The sequence below is a fragment of the Paroedura picta genome, chromosome 4 (genome assembly GCF_049243985.1).
Source record: "Paroedura picta isolate Pp20150507F chromosome 4, Ppicta_v3.0, whole genome shotgun sequence".
Classification (NCBI taxonomy): Eukaryota; Metazoa; Chordata; class Lepidosauria; order Squamata; family Gekkonidae; genus Paroedura; species Paroedura picta.
The window spans coordinates 25,825,954-25,845,306 of NC_135372.1; the positions used below are offsets into that span (position 1 = coordinate 25,825,954).

General features: G+C 47.3%; 1 protein-coding gene across 3 annotated transcripts in view; it reads left to right on the top strand.

Moving 5' to 3' along the window:
* Positions 1 to 19,353, top strand: part of NCAN (neurocan) — a 93,631-nt gene that overhangs the window by 64,222 nt on the left and 10,056 nt on the right. For all 3 annotated transcript variants that reach the window (XM_077332006.1, XM_077332007.1, XM_077332008.1), the window contains exons 8-12: positions 3,983 to 5,389; positions 9,244 to 9,360; positions 12,124 to 12,237; positions 16,049 to 16,207; positions 17,838 to 17,920. In XM_077332006.1, coding sequence (XP_077188121.1) covers positions 3,983 to 5,389; positions 9,244 to 9,360; positions 12,124 to 12,237; positions 16,049 to 16,207; positions 17,838 to 17,920 — 1,880 coding nt within the window. The remainder of the gene's footprint in view (positions 1 to 3,982; positions 5,390 to 9,243; positions 9,361 to 12,123; positions 12,238 to 16,048; positions 16,208 to 17,837; positions 17,921 to 19,353) is intronic.

Consider the following 19,353-nt stretch of genomic DNA (forward strand, 5'->3'; position numbering starts at 1 on the left):
AAATCACCGACTGCGAGTGAGGCTCAAATTAAGAGGAAGGAATGAGGAAGTTGGGATGGGGGGGCCACAGGTGGGCTCCGGATGAGAGAGGGTGGGAGGCGGGAGGAGTGGGGCCTGTGAGGGGAGGGGACAGCAGTCATGGACTAAGCAGAGAACATCGAGGCTGAGATGCTTTTGTAACTAGCGTTGCCAGCCTCCAGGCGGTGGTCGGAGCTCTCCTGAGATTACAACTCATCTCCAGGAAACAGAGATGGATGCTTCTGGAGAAAATGATCTGGACGAGGGGTTGGGGGGAGTCTTCATTGACACCAAATTGGGAGGAGTAGCAAACACCCCAGGAGGTAGAGATAGAGTTCAGTGACACTGGAAAAGTGGGCAAATGAGAACAAGATGCAATTCAATAAGGAGAAATGCAGAGTTCTACCTCTGGGTCACAAAAAGGAGAAGCGTGCAGACTGGATGGGAGAGGCACATCTGGGGAGGAGAGTGTGTGAACGTGATCTTGGGGTACTTGTGGGCTGTAAGATAAATAGGAACAGACATTGTGATGCAGCAGTAAAGAAGGCGGATGCAGTCTTGGGCTGTATCAACAGAGGCATCACATCAAAATCACAAGGTGTCTTAGTCCCTCTGTGTACTGCTTTGGTCCTACTGCAGGAGACTGGGGGGGAAAGAGAGACATTGGAGGCACCATCACAGTGACAGCGCAACATCATATCCGGTGGCATGCCATCAAGCTGCAGATGCAGTGCTTTAGCATTCATTGACAACTCTATGGTTTTACCGTAGAATTCCCAGCAAATGCTAGAGTGTCCCATTGATGGTGTGATGTCACTTCCAGGCTCACTATGGAAATGTTGTTGAACTGCTGCTATGATGGTGATCTCTGACTGATTTTTGTTGGCGTAAGTTGCTAGTCTTTTCCCTCTTCAGAGATAATCTCTCTCTTCATCAGAATGGCCAAGGGGTCTGCCATAGGGCTGTCAACCTCGAGATGAAATCTGATCTCCTGACAACAGAATTCAGTTCCTTGGGGGTGGAGGGATTACTGCTTGGGAGGATGGACTCTATGACTGAAGTCTCCCTGTTTTTCACAAGCCCTGCTTTCCACAGGCTTCACCATCCCCCAATGTCCTCAAGTTTTCTCACCCAACGACAATAGTTTATTAATGCAGTACTAGACCAGAAATAAGATAGCAATATAAATAGATACACTCTAAGTTAGAATGAGAGCCTCTTGTGGCGCAGAGTGGTAAGGCAGCAGACATGCAGTCTGAAGCTCTGCCCATGAGGCTGGGAGTTCAATCCCAGCAGCCGGCTCAAGGTTGACTCAGCCTTCCATCCTTCCGAGGTCGGTAAAATGAATACCCAGCTTGCTGGGGGGTTAACAATAATGACTGGGGAAGGCACTAGCAAACCACCTCGTATTGAGTCTGCCATGAAAACGCTAGAGGGCATCACCCCAAGGGTCAGACATGACTCGATGCTTGCACAGGGGATACCTTTACCTTTAAATTAGAATGGGAAAAAATATTCCAGACCTTGAGAGTCAATAAAATTTCAGATTAAAATTAAAATGCACTGCAGCTAGTAATTAACACTATCTTGACCAAGGTTGCTCAGGGTTCACCCAGGTCTTCCTTTTTTTAGTTGCCCACCATGTAAATTTAGCAAAAGCAGAGGTTGGTTTGGTAATTTACCCCAACATCATGATTTTAGACATCTCAGAATGGAGCCTGATTTGTGGGAAAGATGAGGTCAATTCTCTTCTAATTTGATCATACAGTTGGCCAAGTAATACATCCTCTGAAGTTTTGATATGCCCATCCGGGCAGATGTTTAATCGATTATGGATAGGTATTCTTGATTTCCTAACCCGTAACCGGCACTTGGCCAACCTATGAGACCGGGAGCCATTTTGAATTGTTTGACCTCCCTCATGAAAAATGCCTCGGGGCTGTTCTGCTCATCTGACTGGGCAGAACGGGAACCACTGTGGCCTTTCAAAACACTCCATAGTAGCTCAACATAAATCATTCAACTAGCACTGGTAGGATTTGCTTACCCGTGTTCCCCTCCCGCCCTCCCTCCTCACCTGGCGCTGCTCCCTTCCGACACTCTCCCCAATCCCAGCCATGTAATAACTTTTACAATGACCTCAGGACTATTAAAAGGTTTTCGACAATTATTTCTCTCAGGGATTTTTCGGTGACCTGACATGGCTACCTGCTCCTCTCGTCTCCATAGAAACCGCCTCCCGTGGTTCCCTCCTCCATCGGCTTCCTCCTTCCCCTCAGCTTCCAGATTTGTTTCTTAACTGCCCTACCATGCAGACTCTCATTTGCTCATCCCATCGGGGACACCCCTGACAGAAAAATCCAACTCGCCCCCCCCCCCAGCTCAAATGGCCTGAGCAGCAAGGAGCCGGCGCTAATGAGGAGGCGGTTGCTACAGCAACCGGCCCGGGATGCTCCCGCATTGCAACCCATTACCGAGCTAGTCCCCACGATAAGATCGCCCGGCAGAGAATCCTATTTCGCTGAGGCGGGAAGGGGCCTTTCTGCAAGCTCATTAGCTGCCGAACCCGCTGGGAAGAAGTCGTGTTTTGAAAGAGTTGGCATCTCTTATTTATTTTACCATTTCCCGCACATTTGTGTAATTGTTTCTTGTTGGGCTTCTCCTTTGAGAAGTGAGCAACTCCATTTATCAACAGCTAAATTTTTTATTCTGCCGTAGGCTTTTCAGGCCTCACTAAAGTGTTATGCTCCATAGGGACTGGAAACGTGTTTCTTTAAAAACAAAAAACAAAAAACCCAGATATTTCATTGCGATTTATGTTCCCTCTCTCCCACCAAGTTTTGTCAACAGCACTCCCCCACGTGCAACCAGCTGGGTGACCTTGGGCTCCCCATGGTGCTGAGAAAGCTGTTCTGACCGAGCAGGAATATCAGGGCTCTCTCAGCCTCACCCACCTCACAGGGTGTCTGTTGTGGGGAGAGGAAAGGGAAGGCAATTGTAAGCTGCTTTGAGTCTCCTTTGGGTAGAGAAAGGTGGCATATAAGAACCAACTCTTCTTATTATTTTTGTTTCTTTGCTTCTCAGAGTATTGCCAACCTCTAAGCAACAGAGATCAGTTCACCTGGAGAAAATGGTCACTTTGTCATTATACTTTGCTGAGGACTCTGTCCTCCCCAAATCCTGCCCTTCTCAGGGTCCAGCCCCCCAAATCTGCAGATGCATCCCAACCAGGAGCTGGTGATCCTAGCTTCTTGTCGTCAGCTTTGGAGGCTCCGTTGCGTTGCGCATGTGACCCATAGGTTTTTAAGCACAAAAACTGAGAGCAGCATGATTGACTGAGGTACTTATAATTATAAAATTCGTACATTTGGTAGGATCAATCGGACAATGGTGCAAGTTGAAGGATCGGATGTTGGAGTCACAGCGAGGAAGAAACACCATTAAAATGAGGATGTGGGAGGGGCAAAATAGCAGAAAGAAGATATTCAAAAACCTTCCCAATATTCTTTTTGTAAAAATGAATGTTCAGTACTTCAGAAGAGCCACCCATGCGTCCTTTTTTTAATGCCTCCATAGCAAGGGTTGCCAACTCCTACTTGAGAAGTTCCTGGGGGAGAGTGGAGTCTTGGGGGACAGGGAGTGATGTCATTCTAGCACTTATATTTCTCCTAAACTCTATAGTATACCATAGAGTCCACTCTCCAAGGCTGCAGCTTCCTCTGGGGAGCTGATCTCTGTCATCTGGAGATCAGCTGTAAATCCGGGAGATCTCCAGCCCGCACCTGGAGAGTGGCAACCCCTATCTTCAGCATGGCAGCATCAAACAGCCCCACGATGTATCATAGCAAACTTTTCCCCCCAACACCTTCACAGACTTATCCCATAAGCCAACGTGCCAATCATCTGGTTTCCCATCTGTGACTTTCCAGAGCTGTTTTTCTAACCTTTGCGCCTCTCCTTGCAGGATTCACAGCATCTAAGGATCACGACCATCATGAGATGACTTTCTCTCCAGCATCCTTCTCCGTACAAGACACCGGTGCTGAAGAAACCAGCCCCCTGCCTCAGATCCCTCATCTGCCAGAGAGCCAGCCCTTAGAGCATCAAAATTCTGAAACGCCATCACCAGCCATTCCCAAGGAGGCAGCCCTAGAAGCTGCCACAGCAACAGGAAATGAAGATGCACCCCAGGGCACCAGCATCCGAGGAGACTACCCTCAGGGCCTATCAAAGGCAGTGGACAACGAGGGCGGGTTTTCGGGCTACGAGAACGTAACGCCAACGATCCCGGCCAGCACTCAGAGGCATGAGGCCCACCCCGATGAGGGCAGCACACAGCCTGAATACGACTCCCAGGAGACCTCTGAGAAGGGCGTGAGCTTTGTGGAAGAAGTTCCAGAGCCTAATTTTCAGGCTCAGCATCCCGCACCAGGGGCTTCCCATGAACTGACGGAGAAAGACAGCCTGCATTCCGCTAAGGAGCCAAGGGAGAGTAGCCTATTTGATATGGCCAGCGAGGAAGCATCCTCAAGAGAGTCTGGCCAGCATTCGGAAGACCTGGCTGAGCTGAGAGGACAAGGAGCTATAACCCTTCCGCCCGAGGACATTCCCGCACTGACTTCAGACAACTTTTACCCACAAGTGGCTCGGCTTGCCTCTGGGCTCCCTGAGGAGTGGCTGGTGGCTGGCCAAAACCACGATGGCCAGGAGGCCACAAGGGCCGGGAAGCCGAAAGAACTTGCGGGAACATTGAGTCTGGCACCAACAGATGGCCCAACCGACACAGGGACCCTGAGCCTCCTCGAGCCAAAAGGCCCCTGGGATGTAGTCAGTCATGGCGCCGGCCGCCATCTTGAACTCCACACAATGGGCTACGTTCACCAAGTCAGCGTGACGCTTCCAGAACTGGCCAGCGTGGTTGGGCATGGGCTTGTCCACTGGCCACAGGGAGCTAGTTCTGAGCCTCCCATCCTCAGCGCACCTGACCAGTACACTTCTACTTGGCTCGTTCCAGACAAGGACGTCGAGGCCCTAAGCCGGCACGCCAACAGAGAAGAAGACCAGACGCCGTGGTTTCCGTCGAACACGGGAGTCTCTCTACTACTCCAGGGTGTGTCAGAGACTTCAAGTCCTCAGCAGCCAGGAGATTTACCCCCAAGCTTGGGGCCATCTGTCCAGCCCAGCAAGGAAGCGGTAGGAAGGGGAAGCGGACAGGACAACACGGGTTACCTTCCCATCACTCCAGGCCAACTGCAAGGGTTTATGCCAATGGAGGCTGATAGCGGCAGCGGAGAGGAGCAAGGGGAGTCGTTTGCCATCGAAGGAGTGGAGAGTCTAGCATGGACTGAGGAAGGCAACGGCAGTTCTCTGGGTAAGGGGTCTTATTGTCCCAAGTTGACAACACCTTTGGTGTTTCAGAGTGAAACCAAATCAAGGGCTCTTACTGCTGTCCCCTGAGAGTCCTTCTCCTCGGTTATTTTCCCTTCTGCATTGCCCCCCAAACTGTACTTACATGCTGGGCAGGCACTTTCAGTCCTGGCCCCACCTGGTGGAATGAGCTTCCAGGAGAGCTGTGGGCCCAGTGGGACCTTTTTACATTCCACAGGGCCTGCAAGACGGAGCTCTTCCGCCAGGTTTACGGTTGAGGACAGGTGCCAAGAGGAAAATCCGGTAGCCCCCCCCCCCATTGGCATCAAAGGCAACAATATGCCAGGGTCACCTATTGCCAGTGGGTCATGGCTTCCCCTAGCCACTTCCCCTATTAGATCCTATTAAGGGGGTTGGGATTTATACTACTATGCGTCTTACTCATATGTTTTAATTTTTTACGTCCTGTCCTAATTTTAATGGGGTTTTATTGGGATTTTATTAACAGACTGCTGTAACCCGCCACGAGCCAATCTCAGGAGTGGTGGAGAATAAAAATCAATAATAATAATAATAATAATTAAAAAAAATAAATTTTGTACTGATGGCCAGCCGCTGAGAATCTAGTTCTTCCTCTTCCTCTAATGCCACAGACTCTACTCTCCAAAGCAGCTATTTTCTCCAGAGGAATCGATCTCTGCCGTCTGGCGATTAGGTATAATTCCGGTCAATGTCCAGGCGCCACTTCAGGTAGCTCTGCTCATTGATGCACACCCCCTTTTCCAGGGAGGGAGCAGAAGATGGTTTTTCATGTTCCTTTGCGACTTGGGCATCTGTTTGGTTAAAAGAGTTGCCTTCTGCTCCTCCTCAGTTTCTTTCCTAGGGTTAACTGGGAAATGACCCTGTAAACTCCTATGGACTTTTGGGGTGATTCCCCATTCTTGTATGGAGCAAAGGGGACTTGGCAATCTCTCAGCATAACCAGTGAACTCCAAGCAACAAAGATCAGTTTCCCTGGAGAATATAGCTGCTTGGGAGCCAGGGTTGCCAACTCCTAGGGATTTCAGGAAGCTGGAGTTGGGAGAGGCAAGGTTAGGCAGGGGAGGGACCTGTACAGGCTATAAGCCTGCTTGAGAGCCAGTTTGGTGTAGTGGTTAGGAGTACAGACTTCTAATCTGGCAAGCCTGGTTTGATTCCCCATTCCCCCACATGCAGCCAGCTGGATGGCTTTGGGCTCACCACAGCACTGATAAAGTTGTTCTGATCGAGCAGTGATATCAGGGCTCTCTGAGCCTCACTTCCCTCACAGGGTGGGGAGAGGAAAGGGAAGGCGAATGTAAGCCGCTTTGAGACTCCTTCGGGTAGAGAAAAGCGGCATATAAGAACCAACTCTTCTCCTTCTTCCTCTGAGACAGCCATTTGCTCCAGAGAGCACCTGAAAATCAGTCGTAATTCTAGGAGAATTCCAGGCCACACTTTAAAAAACAGTAATTTGGGGTTTCAAAAAGATCGACCTAGTCTTCGTAGAACAGTCTTGAAGAAGAACGTGATGAAAACAGTCATGACTGGGGGGGGGGATCTTTTGACTGTTATAGTTTTAGGCTTCTATGGACTCTTATGTTTTTAGACTTCTGTGTTACACGATTCGTTGCTTCGTGGGACTGTGACCAGTTTTTGTGCTTCCCTAAATTAAGGGAGTTTCTTTTTGGAAAAGATGAAGCTTGGCATTTGTGACCACTGGAAACAATATTTTTATTTTCTACTGGCCTGAAACGTTCCTCCCTCCCCTTTTTTTCACACTCAGGAGTTGGCAACTCTATTTGGAGGGTGGACTCCAAATGTCCATGGCAGGGGCTCATGGTTATTGTAGTCCGTGGACATCTGGAGAGCCACAGTTTGACCAACCCTGTTCTAGGTCATCTAGGGCTCTAGGGCAGGGGTAGTCAACCTGTGGTCCTCCAGATGTTCATGGACTACAATTCCCATGAGCCCCTGCCAGCAAACATTGTAGTCCATGAACATCTGGAGGACCACAGGTTGACCACCACTGCTCTAGGGCATAAAAATTGAGGTCCCTCCCTTCCCCAAACACCACCCTCCTCAGGCTTCATCCCCAAACCTCCAAGAATATTCCAACCTGGATTCAGCAATCTGGGATAGTTCTAGCATCTCTGGTCAACCTTGGGCCCTCTGCCAGGGTGTGCTTGGCAGTATATACCCCCAGTGTGCCAACCCTCAATGCCAAGTCGGCACCCCCTCTCAGCAGCCCTGCTATAGATTCTGCCCATGGGTCACTGCAGCGTGGCAGAACGTACGCTGCCTTTGATGTATCCATTTCCCTCCAAATCTCTCAAGGAAGCATCTGCTTCAATATTTATCACTTGCTGTGGCTGGTTATAATATTAAGCCAGGGAGTTCATGGCGTGGAGACTTTCACTCCAGGAGCTTTCTGGCGTCTGGGGAAGCATCGGCAAAGCGTGTAGACTTTTCAAAGAGGCACGAAAACCAACCTGATTAATATTCAGCAGCGCCGACATCCTCCGGCGGATGCAAATCCAGCATCTTGGCATCGGGGCAGGCAGCCACAAAGGGAAAGGCAGAGGCTGTCTTGCTTAGAATTCTGCATTAAGGGCGGGGGATTGGGTAGCTGGTGCCCATGGCTTCTCTCCAGACTGCCTGGACACAGCCCTAATTTCCTCACTTGTGTGGCAGTGCTGAAAGCTGTGAGCGCCCTCTGGCTTCCCTTACTCATGTTTGTGGGTATTTGTGGCTTTGGGGGATTCGTTGTGTCTTCTGGCCCCATTTTTAAGTGTTCTTGTGGACTGGAGGTCTTTTGCAGGCCTGCTTGGTGTAGTGGTGAAGGCAGGCCTCTAATCTGGACAGTGAGGTTTGATTCCCCACTCCTCTTCCACGTTCAGCCAGCGTGGGTGACCTTGGGCTCGTCACAGTCCTGTTAGAGCTGTTCTCAAAGAGCAGTTCTATCAGGGATCTCTGAGCTCCACCTCCCTCACAGGTTGTCTGTCAGGGAGAGAGAAAGGGAAGGTGATTGTAAGCTGCTTTGAGACACTTTCGGGTAGTGACAAGTGGAGCATAAAAACCAACTATTCTTCTTCTTCTTCTTTAAACTGTTGCCTTGTTTGAAAGATTTGTTAATTAACAGGTCGTAAATCATTGCCACCCATTTTGATTTAGAACGCTGTGTCTGAAATGCAAATTATGAGTACTTAGCCCCTCCATGGCTACTCTGGTAATATGAAAGAATTGTCTTCCGGGATCAGTTTCAAATTTCCTTGATGCCGTCCTGCTCCAACCCAGCACAAAAAAGCACCAAAGCGCCTCAGTAGGCCTGCCTTCTGGAAAGACTGAGGGCTAGTCATTTAGATGTGCCAAAGTAAATATTTTTTTCGGTATTTAGGGACCTCTAACAATAAAAAACAATTAAATTACCCCAAGCCCATTCCATTAGAACATGCAATTAAAATTTCTATTCCGAGTGTTTTCATTAAATCCATTTAATTAAAACATGCCATTAAAACCCTGCGATGAACCACAAATGGGGCTTTTCTGTGTCTGGCCTTCACGGATAGAATCGTCGTGCTGGCCTCAGTACTGCAATTCCTACCCAAGCTCCGCTTTCATTTCTGACTTTTCTGTAACATTCCAAGCATCCAGTCCTCATGGCTAGGCTAATGGGAGAAAGCTCAGGAGCCAGAGAGGGTGGCAGAAACAGATGGCCAATGATTGGCATGATTTGAACCTGGGGACGGCTCTTGCACACGTATGTCAACAATTTCCCTTTGTTGAATTGGCCAGCACACCGTTTTCTTTGGCGCATCTCGTTTTTTTGGTGTCTTACAGCCGAGGCTGATCCTTGCGACCATGACCCCTGCTTGCACGGCGGGACCTGCCAGTCCGATGGGAACATCTCCAGCTGCACCTGCCTGCAGGGTTTCACCGGGGAGAACTGCGAAATAGGTGAGAGGGCAGGGAAGGGGCCACCTATCACAAAAGCACCTGCAGCCAGATCTGTCTGAGGAGAGGCTGGACGAAAACAAAGGGGGGGGGGGCAAAAGACCAGCCCAGGTTTTCGGGACTTTCTTGAACTGCAAATGTATGTGTGGTGGTGGTGGTGGGAATTCATTTGGAATGTATCTGGTTGCCAATATCCAGGTGAGAAAAAGTAAACGAAGACAACCCGTCATTCAAAAAAACAGAAGAAAAGGGAAACTGACAATGGCAATCTCTTTTATTCCAACAATGTCGAATTCAAGGTCAAAATGAGTCTCTACGCAGATTGCTCATTTTCGCACAACTTCCTCAGTGACGATATATAAATGTGCAAAAGGTTCTAATAGTGTTTTGAATTTAACAATTTTTCAAAATAGAGAGGCAAATAATAAACATGTACAGAAATAGTTGCCTCTTTATTTTGAAAAAATTGTTAGATTCAAAACGCTACTAGAAACTTTTGCATATTTCTATATAGTCACTGAGGAAGTTGTACGAAAATGAGTAATCTGCGTAGAAACTCATTTTGACCTTGAATTCGCCATCATCAGAATAAAAGAGATTGCTATCATCAGTTTCCCTTCTCTTCTAACATCCAGGCGGGGCCTGGAGACACACATACACACTTCCCCGGAATTACAGCAGATTACGGAGCTCAGCTCCCCCGGAAGAAAAGGATTCTTTGGAGGCCACACTCAATGCCACTGTACTAAGGTTGCTGGATCTTACCTGGCCACTGGCAGAGGATGGGTTTAGGGTCTCCAGATCCATGCTGGAAATCTCCTGGAGGTTTGGAGACAGAGCCTGTGAAGGACAGGGACCTCAGTGGGGTAAAAAGCCATATAGTCGCCCTCCAAGGGCTATGGTGGGGTGGATAACTAGAGAGAGAGGAAGCCCGGGCCTGGTTTTGCAGCAAGTGTTTTCTCTGCATTGGGAAATTCTTGGAGATTTTGTGGGTGGAGCCTGTGGAGGGCAGGTTTTGGGGAAGAACACAGCAGGGTACAATGCCAGAGAGTTCACTCTCTAAAGCAGCCATTTCCCCCCACCCCTAGAGGAAATGACCTCTGTACAATGGAGATCAATGTAATTCCAAGAATCTCCAGGCTCCTCCTGGAGATTCACAGATGAAAAGAAAGCTGACAAACCGGCTAAGTGGGAGCCAAGAACCTTCTTTATTCTTAAACAGAAGCAGCAATGCTGAAACAAGGATCCGATAATAAACTTGCTTTCAAGGATTCAAGTGGGTCGCTGTGTTGGTCTGAAGTAGCAGAAGGGAATCTGAGTCCAAAGGCACCTTTAAGACCAACAAAGATTTATTATTATTATTATTATTATTATTATTATTATTATTATTATTAATTTTGATTTATTGTTATTTTGAGTTACAGTGTCTTAAAACCCCACTGTACTTAAAATTTAGTACTTAAAACTTAAAATTTAGTCAAGGGTGCAGGCACGCTTTCTCAGACAATGGAACACTTTCTTGGGTATTAAAGGTGTTATTGGACTCAAATTTTGTTGTTTTTAAGGAGAAAGGCCTTCATCAGTGGCAATGTTTCTCAAATTCTGCTGCATTAACTGCGTATTCTAGATCAGGGATAGTCAACCTGTGGTCCTCCAGATGTCCATGGACTATAATTCCCATGAGCTCCTGCCAGCAAAAACTGTTCTAGATCACTCTCAGTAAGTGTTCAGTTCTATAGCTACAAAATAGCCAGTAGACCAAAGGTTCAGGTATTTTTGGTGGGGAATCAAGGTAGCCACAGAAGAGCATCCCAAGAGTGATCTAGATCAGGGGTAGTCAACCTGTGGTCCTCCAGATGTCCATGGACTACAATTCCCATGAGCTCCTGCCAGCAAACACTGTTCTAGATCACTCTCAGTAAGTGTTCAGTTCTATAGCTACAAAATAGCTAGTATACCAAAGGTTCAGGTATTTTTTGGTGGGGAATCAAGGTAGCCACAGAAGAGCATCCCAAGAGTGATCTAGATCAGGGGTAGTCAACCTGTGGTCCTCCAGATGTCCATGGACTACAATTCCCTTGAGCTCCTGCCAGCAAACACTGTTCTAGAACACTCTCAGTAAGTGTTCAGTTCTATAGCTACAAAATAGCCAGTAGACCAAAGGTTCAGGTATTTTTGGTGGGGAATCAAGGTAGCCACAGAAGAGCATCCCAAGAGTGATCTAGAACAGGGGTAGTCAACCTGTGGTCCTCCAGATGTCCATGGACTACAATTCCCATGAGCTCCTGCCAGCAAACGCTGGCAGGGGCTCATGGGAATTGTAGTCCACGGACATCTGGAGGACCACAGGTTGACTACCCTGATCTAGAATATGCTGTAAACACCGTGGGGTTTGACAAACCTAGTCACTGATGAAGGACTTTCTCCTTGAAAATGAGATTATTACCGGATCTCGTTTTGGCATTGCTGCTTCTGTTTAAGAATAAAGAAGATTCTTGGTTTCCACATAACCGGCTCATCAGCTTTCTTTTCGCCTGTTAATCTCTCTGGCTGATGGGTCACCTTTTTTTTCTCCACCTGGAGGTTGGCAAGCCTAGTTGGGAAAGACCTTTGAGATCAGCGAGGTTGACAAGACAGTCCTCTGAATAACACTTGACCGTTTTGGTCCCGATTCTCGGACAATTCCCGATAGGTCGACTCTCCTCGCAACATCCTGCCTCCTGACTCTCTCCTGAAATCTTCCTTTTGTGTCTCTTTCCACGACAGATATTGATGACTGCCTCTCCAGCCCCTGCCAGAACGGTGGCACCTGCATCGATGAAACCAACTCCTTCGTCTGCCTTTGCTTGCCTAGCTATGGGGGGAACTTGTGTGACAGAGGTGAGGGAAACCTTAGACAAACCCTCCCCTGGAAAGCTAACTAGGTAGGCAGATCTCCCACCTGACCGCAGGGCCATCTGTCTCCACCACAAGAGCCAGCATGGTACAGAAGACAGAGTGTCAGACTAGGATGCTGGGAAACCTTGGTTCGAAACCTCACTTCTACCATTTATTTTATTTATTTATTATTGCATTTTTCTACAGCCGCTCCCATGGCCAATCGTTGCTCCCCCCATTCCGGACAGCTCCCACCCCACCCCACCCCCATCCCGTACTGTTTTATTTATACCGCTCTGCGGAGCAGTTACAGATTTATTAATACAGCTCATGTGCTCACAAATTCTCACCTTGACAGGTCTGTTAGTCATTCCCACATACATGGCTACAAGGGTGCTGAATAATATAAATTACCTCCTTAGAGTTACAAGTCCATAATGAACTCTTGGAGAAAGTTCTAGTGCAGGATGAATATTAAGATGTTTTTTTCCTGATCTCTGCACAAGTACATGCTGCACCGGGGATTCCCAATCAAGGTTCGAGGGACCACTGGGATTAAGCAAGAGCTCCTAGGGGTTAAGCATCCTTTCCCAAAAGTTCAGATGGCCGCCAACATCACTAGGCATTGCTGGAGACCCCTTCTCCTGTTGCTCTATGGGCCTAGCCTCTTTCTTCACCATGGAAATGGTCAATGATTGATCGACTGATTAGCTGGCACCCATATCTTACTTCCATGCTTATTGAAGGGGCATGCCACTACTTCCTCAAAGCCTTTTTCAGGGGTTCCTCCATGGTCAAAAGGTTGGAAAAGGCTGTGCTATGCAAGGGCCATGGGGGTGGAGACCCCATCAGGTGCTATCCTCCTGCTGTAGGCTGTTGTCTTCCAACAACAGGTCTTCCAGTGTGCTTTGGCAGCTGGATTTTCCTATGTGAAACTGGAAAATCTGCTTCTAAAGTGCATTGAAAGTGCATTATCTATTGTGTGCAGAATAGGCCCAAGAGTCCGCTTATTGGGGAAGTCAGCTGGGCATTGACTGTAGGTTTGTCTCTATAATCTTCTATAATACCTTATTTCTTTCTTAATTAACTTATGGATTTTCTTTACTCCTCATGTAGCGCACCCTGTTGTTCACTTGTCTGTACACCTCTGTGATGTAATCCTCTCAGCCCCAAATTACCAGTGCCCTTCCCATGTCATCTGGTTTGATAATAATATCTCTCCCCTGGACAAGCTGTTTTAGTGTCTGGTTCTCTCGTTTGTTTAAATTATGCCATGCCGGAATTTCTTGTTCTAATTGTTTAAATTCTTCTTGCACCAATTCTTGGAAAATTAGTACCCTCAGGGTCTTAGGAGATGGATAAAATGCAGATTTTAGACATAAATTTTTAAGAGCTACACTACTAGTCTCTGTGCTGTCCTTAAAATAATCAGCCAGCCTAATTCTTATGAATACATTATGGATTTCTACCATTAATTGGGAAGAGTTAAGAGGAAGTGTAGCGATAAAAGGTAGGCTCTTGCTTAGTACTAAAAACACCATCTCTGTTATCTGTACTTTGGAAGGTTAATCATCTGTGAGTTTTCAGACCTTTTTTCCTGTAGTTTGGTCTGACTGGTAAGCAGCAGAAATGCTGTCTGAAGCTGTCTGCCCATGAGGTTGGGAGTTCGATCCCAGCAGCCGGCTCAAGGTTGACTCAGCCTTCCAGCCTTCCGAGGTCGGTAAAATGAGTCCCCAGCTTGCTGGGGGGTAAACGGTAATGACTGGGGAAGGCACTGGCAAACCACCCCTTATTGAGTCTGCCATGAATACGCTAGAGGGCGTCACCCCAAGGGTCAGACATGACCCGGTGCTTGCACAGGGGATACCTTTACCTTCACCTTTAGCCACACTGAGACTATTTCCACAACAGGGATATCGTTTGGACTTGCCTTTTAAAGGGATCGACTTTTTCGTCTGTTTCCACACTAACATTTGTGTCTTCAGGCACAGTCCTGAATTGCCCCCTCAATTGGATTTTATTGCTAGTAGAAATTTGTTTTCATTAGAACCATTTGGCTTTTGTTGAATTTTTAGAAAGCAACTCCTAGTTGGGATTTATACATGAACTCCTGGATGTGTGGGGTTTAAATAAAACCCTGTTCTATAGTAATGCTCACTGAGGATGGCCTTATGGCCAAAACACCTATAGTCTTGTTGGTCATCGGAACTACTTGTCGATTGTATGTGTGATATAATCAGTTCTGGGTGTGAAATCTCTACAGCTTATATACAGCTCAGTTTGATGTTCTGCGATATTAATTTGATATGCTGCGATATTATGAGCTTATGTTTTTAATTTTAGCCATTTTACACACCCAGATTTCTCAACCAGGTTTTTGTTAAACCCTGGAGTTTCTTGACTGCTGTGGAAGGGTTCCTTGAATGGGTGGGAGTTAATTAACTTTATATATATATATATTTTAAAATTGTTAAACATTTATTGGGTGATATGACCATATATTGCAGGAGTAGTCAAACTGTGGACTACAATTCCCATGGAATACAATTCCCATGAGCCCCTGCCAGCTTTCGCTCATGGGAATTGTAGTCCATGGACATCTGGAGGGAATTGTAGTCCATGGACAAACTGGAACCACAGTTTGATTACCCCTGATATATGGTAATGTGACCCTTCCCAAAATGGCCAGTGATGGGCCTGGAGGGGGGTGGGAAGTGGAGGGTCTCCGGGTGGGTGTGGACGCAGCTCTGCTTCCCAACCATATTCCGCATGATCATGCCACTTGGGGTTACTCAATGGCAAAAAATCCTTGAAGGTTTTAGGGGTTTCTCAATGGCAAAAAAAAGTTGAGAAAGACTGGTGTACATTGTATAATAAATATCTTTTCATAATATTTTATTTGAAGTAATAAACTTGGCCCTTACGACACTGTGGTAATTCTGGGTGAACCTGCCCCCACATGCACTTGGAGAGGGACTGGAAGAAAACAAGAACTGGCATGGAAATTCTTTCATATCTGCCCTGCTTACCCGTCCTACTCACACATGTCTTTTTTCATTCATCAAATTTAAAATGCTAAGTATAAGATTCATCCACTGATCGGCACCCTCCGCTCTAACAATCCACGCTCCACCGATGTGTATCTCACCCTCCGAGCTGGTCCACCCGCTCCCGACAAGCCCTGGTGGGGTTCAACATGCAACTATCTTCTCTCCCTGCCTGCACAAGAGATCTCATGAATTGCAGAAAAGCAGAAGGGATCACATTGATCCGCTCCGGCCCCTGCAAGCTCGACAGGCCTTCCGGCGACTCGACACCACTTTGGGGCAGGATAATCCTCCCTGATTCAAGGAGATCAGGAGCTCTTTCCACCAAGATCCCTTTACGCAGAACAAAGCAGCTCAAAACAGGATTCTAGCTCGTGTTCCACCCACTCTGGAATATATCACTAGGGGGGAAGGGGCTCTATGGGGGAAAATTATCCTTCCAAGGCACCAATTTTAATCTCCCACTGCATCCGCCTTCCTCAGAGATCAAAGCGAGCTGAGCCTCCCTGCCGGGCTTCAAAGAAAAGTCCAGTTATCTTTTATTAATTCTACACACTCATCACTGGCATATTAAGCTTGAGAGGAACTGGGGAGGGAGGGTGCTGATGGAGTGGTTTGGGTCCATCCATGGGAGGGATAAGCTGCATAGATTCCCTTCACCTGTGCTGGCATACATCTCCCAACAGATGTCAGCTTGGTTCGCCATGACTTGCACAGGCCACAGACCCGTTTCTTCCATTTCTTTCCCTTCTCTCCCCATCCCGCAGACACGGAGGGCTGCGACCACAGCTGGCACAAGTTCCAGGGCCACTGCTACCGCTACTTCGCTCACCGGCGCTCCTGGGAAGATGCGGAAAGGGACTGCCGTCGGCGGTCCGGTCACCTGACCAGCATCCACTCGTGGGAGGAGCATAGTTTCATTAACAGTAGGCTGGCGGTCCGGAGGCGGGAGGCGGGGAGGGTCACGATTCCAAATATCGGAACCAGGAGGCACAGGCGAATGGCCTTGGTACCCCTTGTGAGGATTTGGAATGGGCTGCCTAAGGAAGAGGGGGACCTGTTGTGGGTTTCTTCACACCACTCCAAGCCTGATGATCACATGCACAGGGACAGCCCTACCCAATTGGACTAGGGTGCTCCCCAATGGCACCCCAGGCTGCAAGAAGCAGCAGGAGGGGAATTAAAACAAACAAACAAAAAAAACAGTGACGTTGAATGTGCCGTGATGTCATTCCCAGGGAAAGCCCAGAAGTGACTTTGGATTTACGGCAGTTCTGCGGGCTTGCAAGGTGGAGTTGTTCCGCTGGGCCTTTGGTTGTGGCCAGTAAGAGCTACGATCTGACCTTGAGACCTTCCCGCATACACTGGCACCCACCAATTGGATCTCTCAAGGAAATGACATCATGCCCTCGCCAACTATAGGACAGGATTTATGGGCAATATTAGAAACATTCTCTGAATTCTGACCATACCAGGGGGTTAGATTATATTTTAAGGTTTTTATGTTGCCGAATAATAATATTGTAATCCGCCTTGAGTCAGTCAAGACAAGGTAGAATAGAAGTGAAATAAACAAGAATAACAACAACTTCGGCTTTCCAGGCTCCCACCAGGCCCTTCCCCAGCCTTGATCATCTGGCCAGTTTGGGATTTTCAACCAGGAAAACAAAGCCTAGGCCAGTGTTCCCAGCAATGTCATTTCTGGCACACACTATAAGTGGCATATTCGTTTTGCTGGCAGTGGAGGACACTCTGGTATTTGGGCAAAACCTCAATGATAAAAATGACTTCTACCATAAAGTTTTTGCCCAGGTACCACAGCGTCTCTGCATCGCCAGTGACACGACACCATTATTTACGTTGAACCTGCACTGAGCAGGGGGTCTGACTAGATGAGCTTTATGGCCCCTTCCAACAATATTCTACGATTCTATTTCTGCTGCACATTGCAAATGATGTCACCATGTTGCCGTTAATATAGGCTTAGGCCTGTTTCCCTGACCATAAGTCCCTCCTACCCCACCCTCCACACGCTGGTTGTTGTTGTTTTACTGCGTGGTTTCTAATTATTCCTAGAGCTACCCGACATCACTTCCAGGTTTTCTAGGAACTGACATCACAGCTCACATGACATGGCATACTCCTTGTGCCCCCACGCCTACGGTGCCTTAAATTACTTTCATCTGGTCAATTCCCCAGATGGGGAAGGTTCATAGCAGAGACTGGAATTCACTAATCCAAACATGAAATTTGATAAAGTCTCAAGTCACAACAGTACAGAAAACTGGGATTAGAAGCTTGCTTGAGACAAAATATTAACACAGTGCTCAGTAGCTGCCTTCTAGCAGAGAGCTATTTTTGCATGGGCCAGATTAACCAATGGACATGCATCCAAGAATTCAGATTGTTAGGAGATCGCGACCATCCAGGTCTTGTGACCAGGCAATCAAGAAGTATTAAAATGACTGCTGCCGGGCAGGGTAGGGTGGGGCAGGGAGAAGCTCTTACTGTCCACAAGATGGGAAGTAATGATGTGTTAACCTCCCTCCTATTCAGGTTTCGGACATGAGAACACATGGATTGGACTCAATGACCGCATCGTGGAGCAAGATTTCCAGTGGACAGATAACACAGGACTGGTAAGCATCTGGACGGAAGATATCAGCTTGTGCCTACAGACCATGTGATCGAGATCTGTCTGTCTGTCTGTCTGTCTATCTTCTATCATCTATCATCTATCCATCCATCCATCCACCCACCTTTATCTATCTATCTATCTATCTACCTACCTACCTACCTACCTATCGATCCATCCACCCACCTATCCACCCATCCACCCACCCATCCACCCACCCATCCATCCATCCATCCACCCACCCACCCACCCACCCATCCATCCATCCATCAATCTATCCATCTATCCATCCATCCATCCATCCATCCATCCATCCATCCTTATATTTCTATACTGCCCTCCCATGAGGCTCAGGATGGTTTACATAAAACATGAACAGAGGTTCTTCTGCCTCCAAGCAAGTCTTGTGCTGTAGCATCGGACTACCTCTAAGGGATGCTTTCTCCCAGCTGCTCCCCTTTCAGGAGCATGCACTCCAGAAGTATACAAAATACTGTGTACAAAAAGTGGCAACTCTCATTCAAAAATGCACCGCATGTATTCATGAATTACACTGTATGACATTGACGGCCATCAATCATAACCCCCAGAATCTTTAATCCGCCCACTGCACAAAAGATTATTTCATTGCCTGGTAGAGATTTTCCATGGAGTCACAACATCACTGGCTGCTGAAATAAATGCTCCATCAGTTAAAGGTCTTCTTATAAACCGATTAAGACCAACAAAACTCCTGGGTATCTTTTCCTGCTTCAAGAGTCTTCTTCCAGAGCCAATTAAGACGCACAAATACATCTTTTTGTTTTCATAACGATTCACAGCTTTGCATAAGAATGTCTTGAAGCATGCTGTCTAGTCTTTTTGTGCAGCCGATAGACTAAGGATTTTGGGATTATTATTGATTACTTTTAATGTAAATTAATGTAATTCATTAAAACTTGCTCTGTGTTTTGTATGAGGCTCTCCACTTTTTGCACAGTATTTTGTACACTTCTGGAGTGCCCATTCCCATTACTGTGCGTCTTGACTGTTGTTCTGATTACCCTTTCAGGAACGACATAGACGACAGCTCTCTGAAGTGATTAACTCTATCCCCTTACTTCTCGGGGTATCTTATGGAAGACCATACAAAGCATATATAGACAGATTAAATCTGTTGCTAATAGCATCATTAAATGACTTCCCATTCTAAGTGAACCACTTAGAAAACATAAGTAAAAGAGTAATCACCACCCTAGGGTCAAACAGACAATCTAGGGCAGGGGTAGTCAAACTGCGGCCCTCCAGATGTCCATGGACCACAATTTCCATGAGCCCCTGCCAGAATTCGCTGGCAGGGGCTCATGGGAATTGTAGTCCATGGACATCTGGAGGGCCGCAGTGACTATCCCTGATCTAGGGCTTACAGTTGCCGGAAGGTTAGGGGGAGGGGATGAT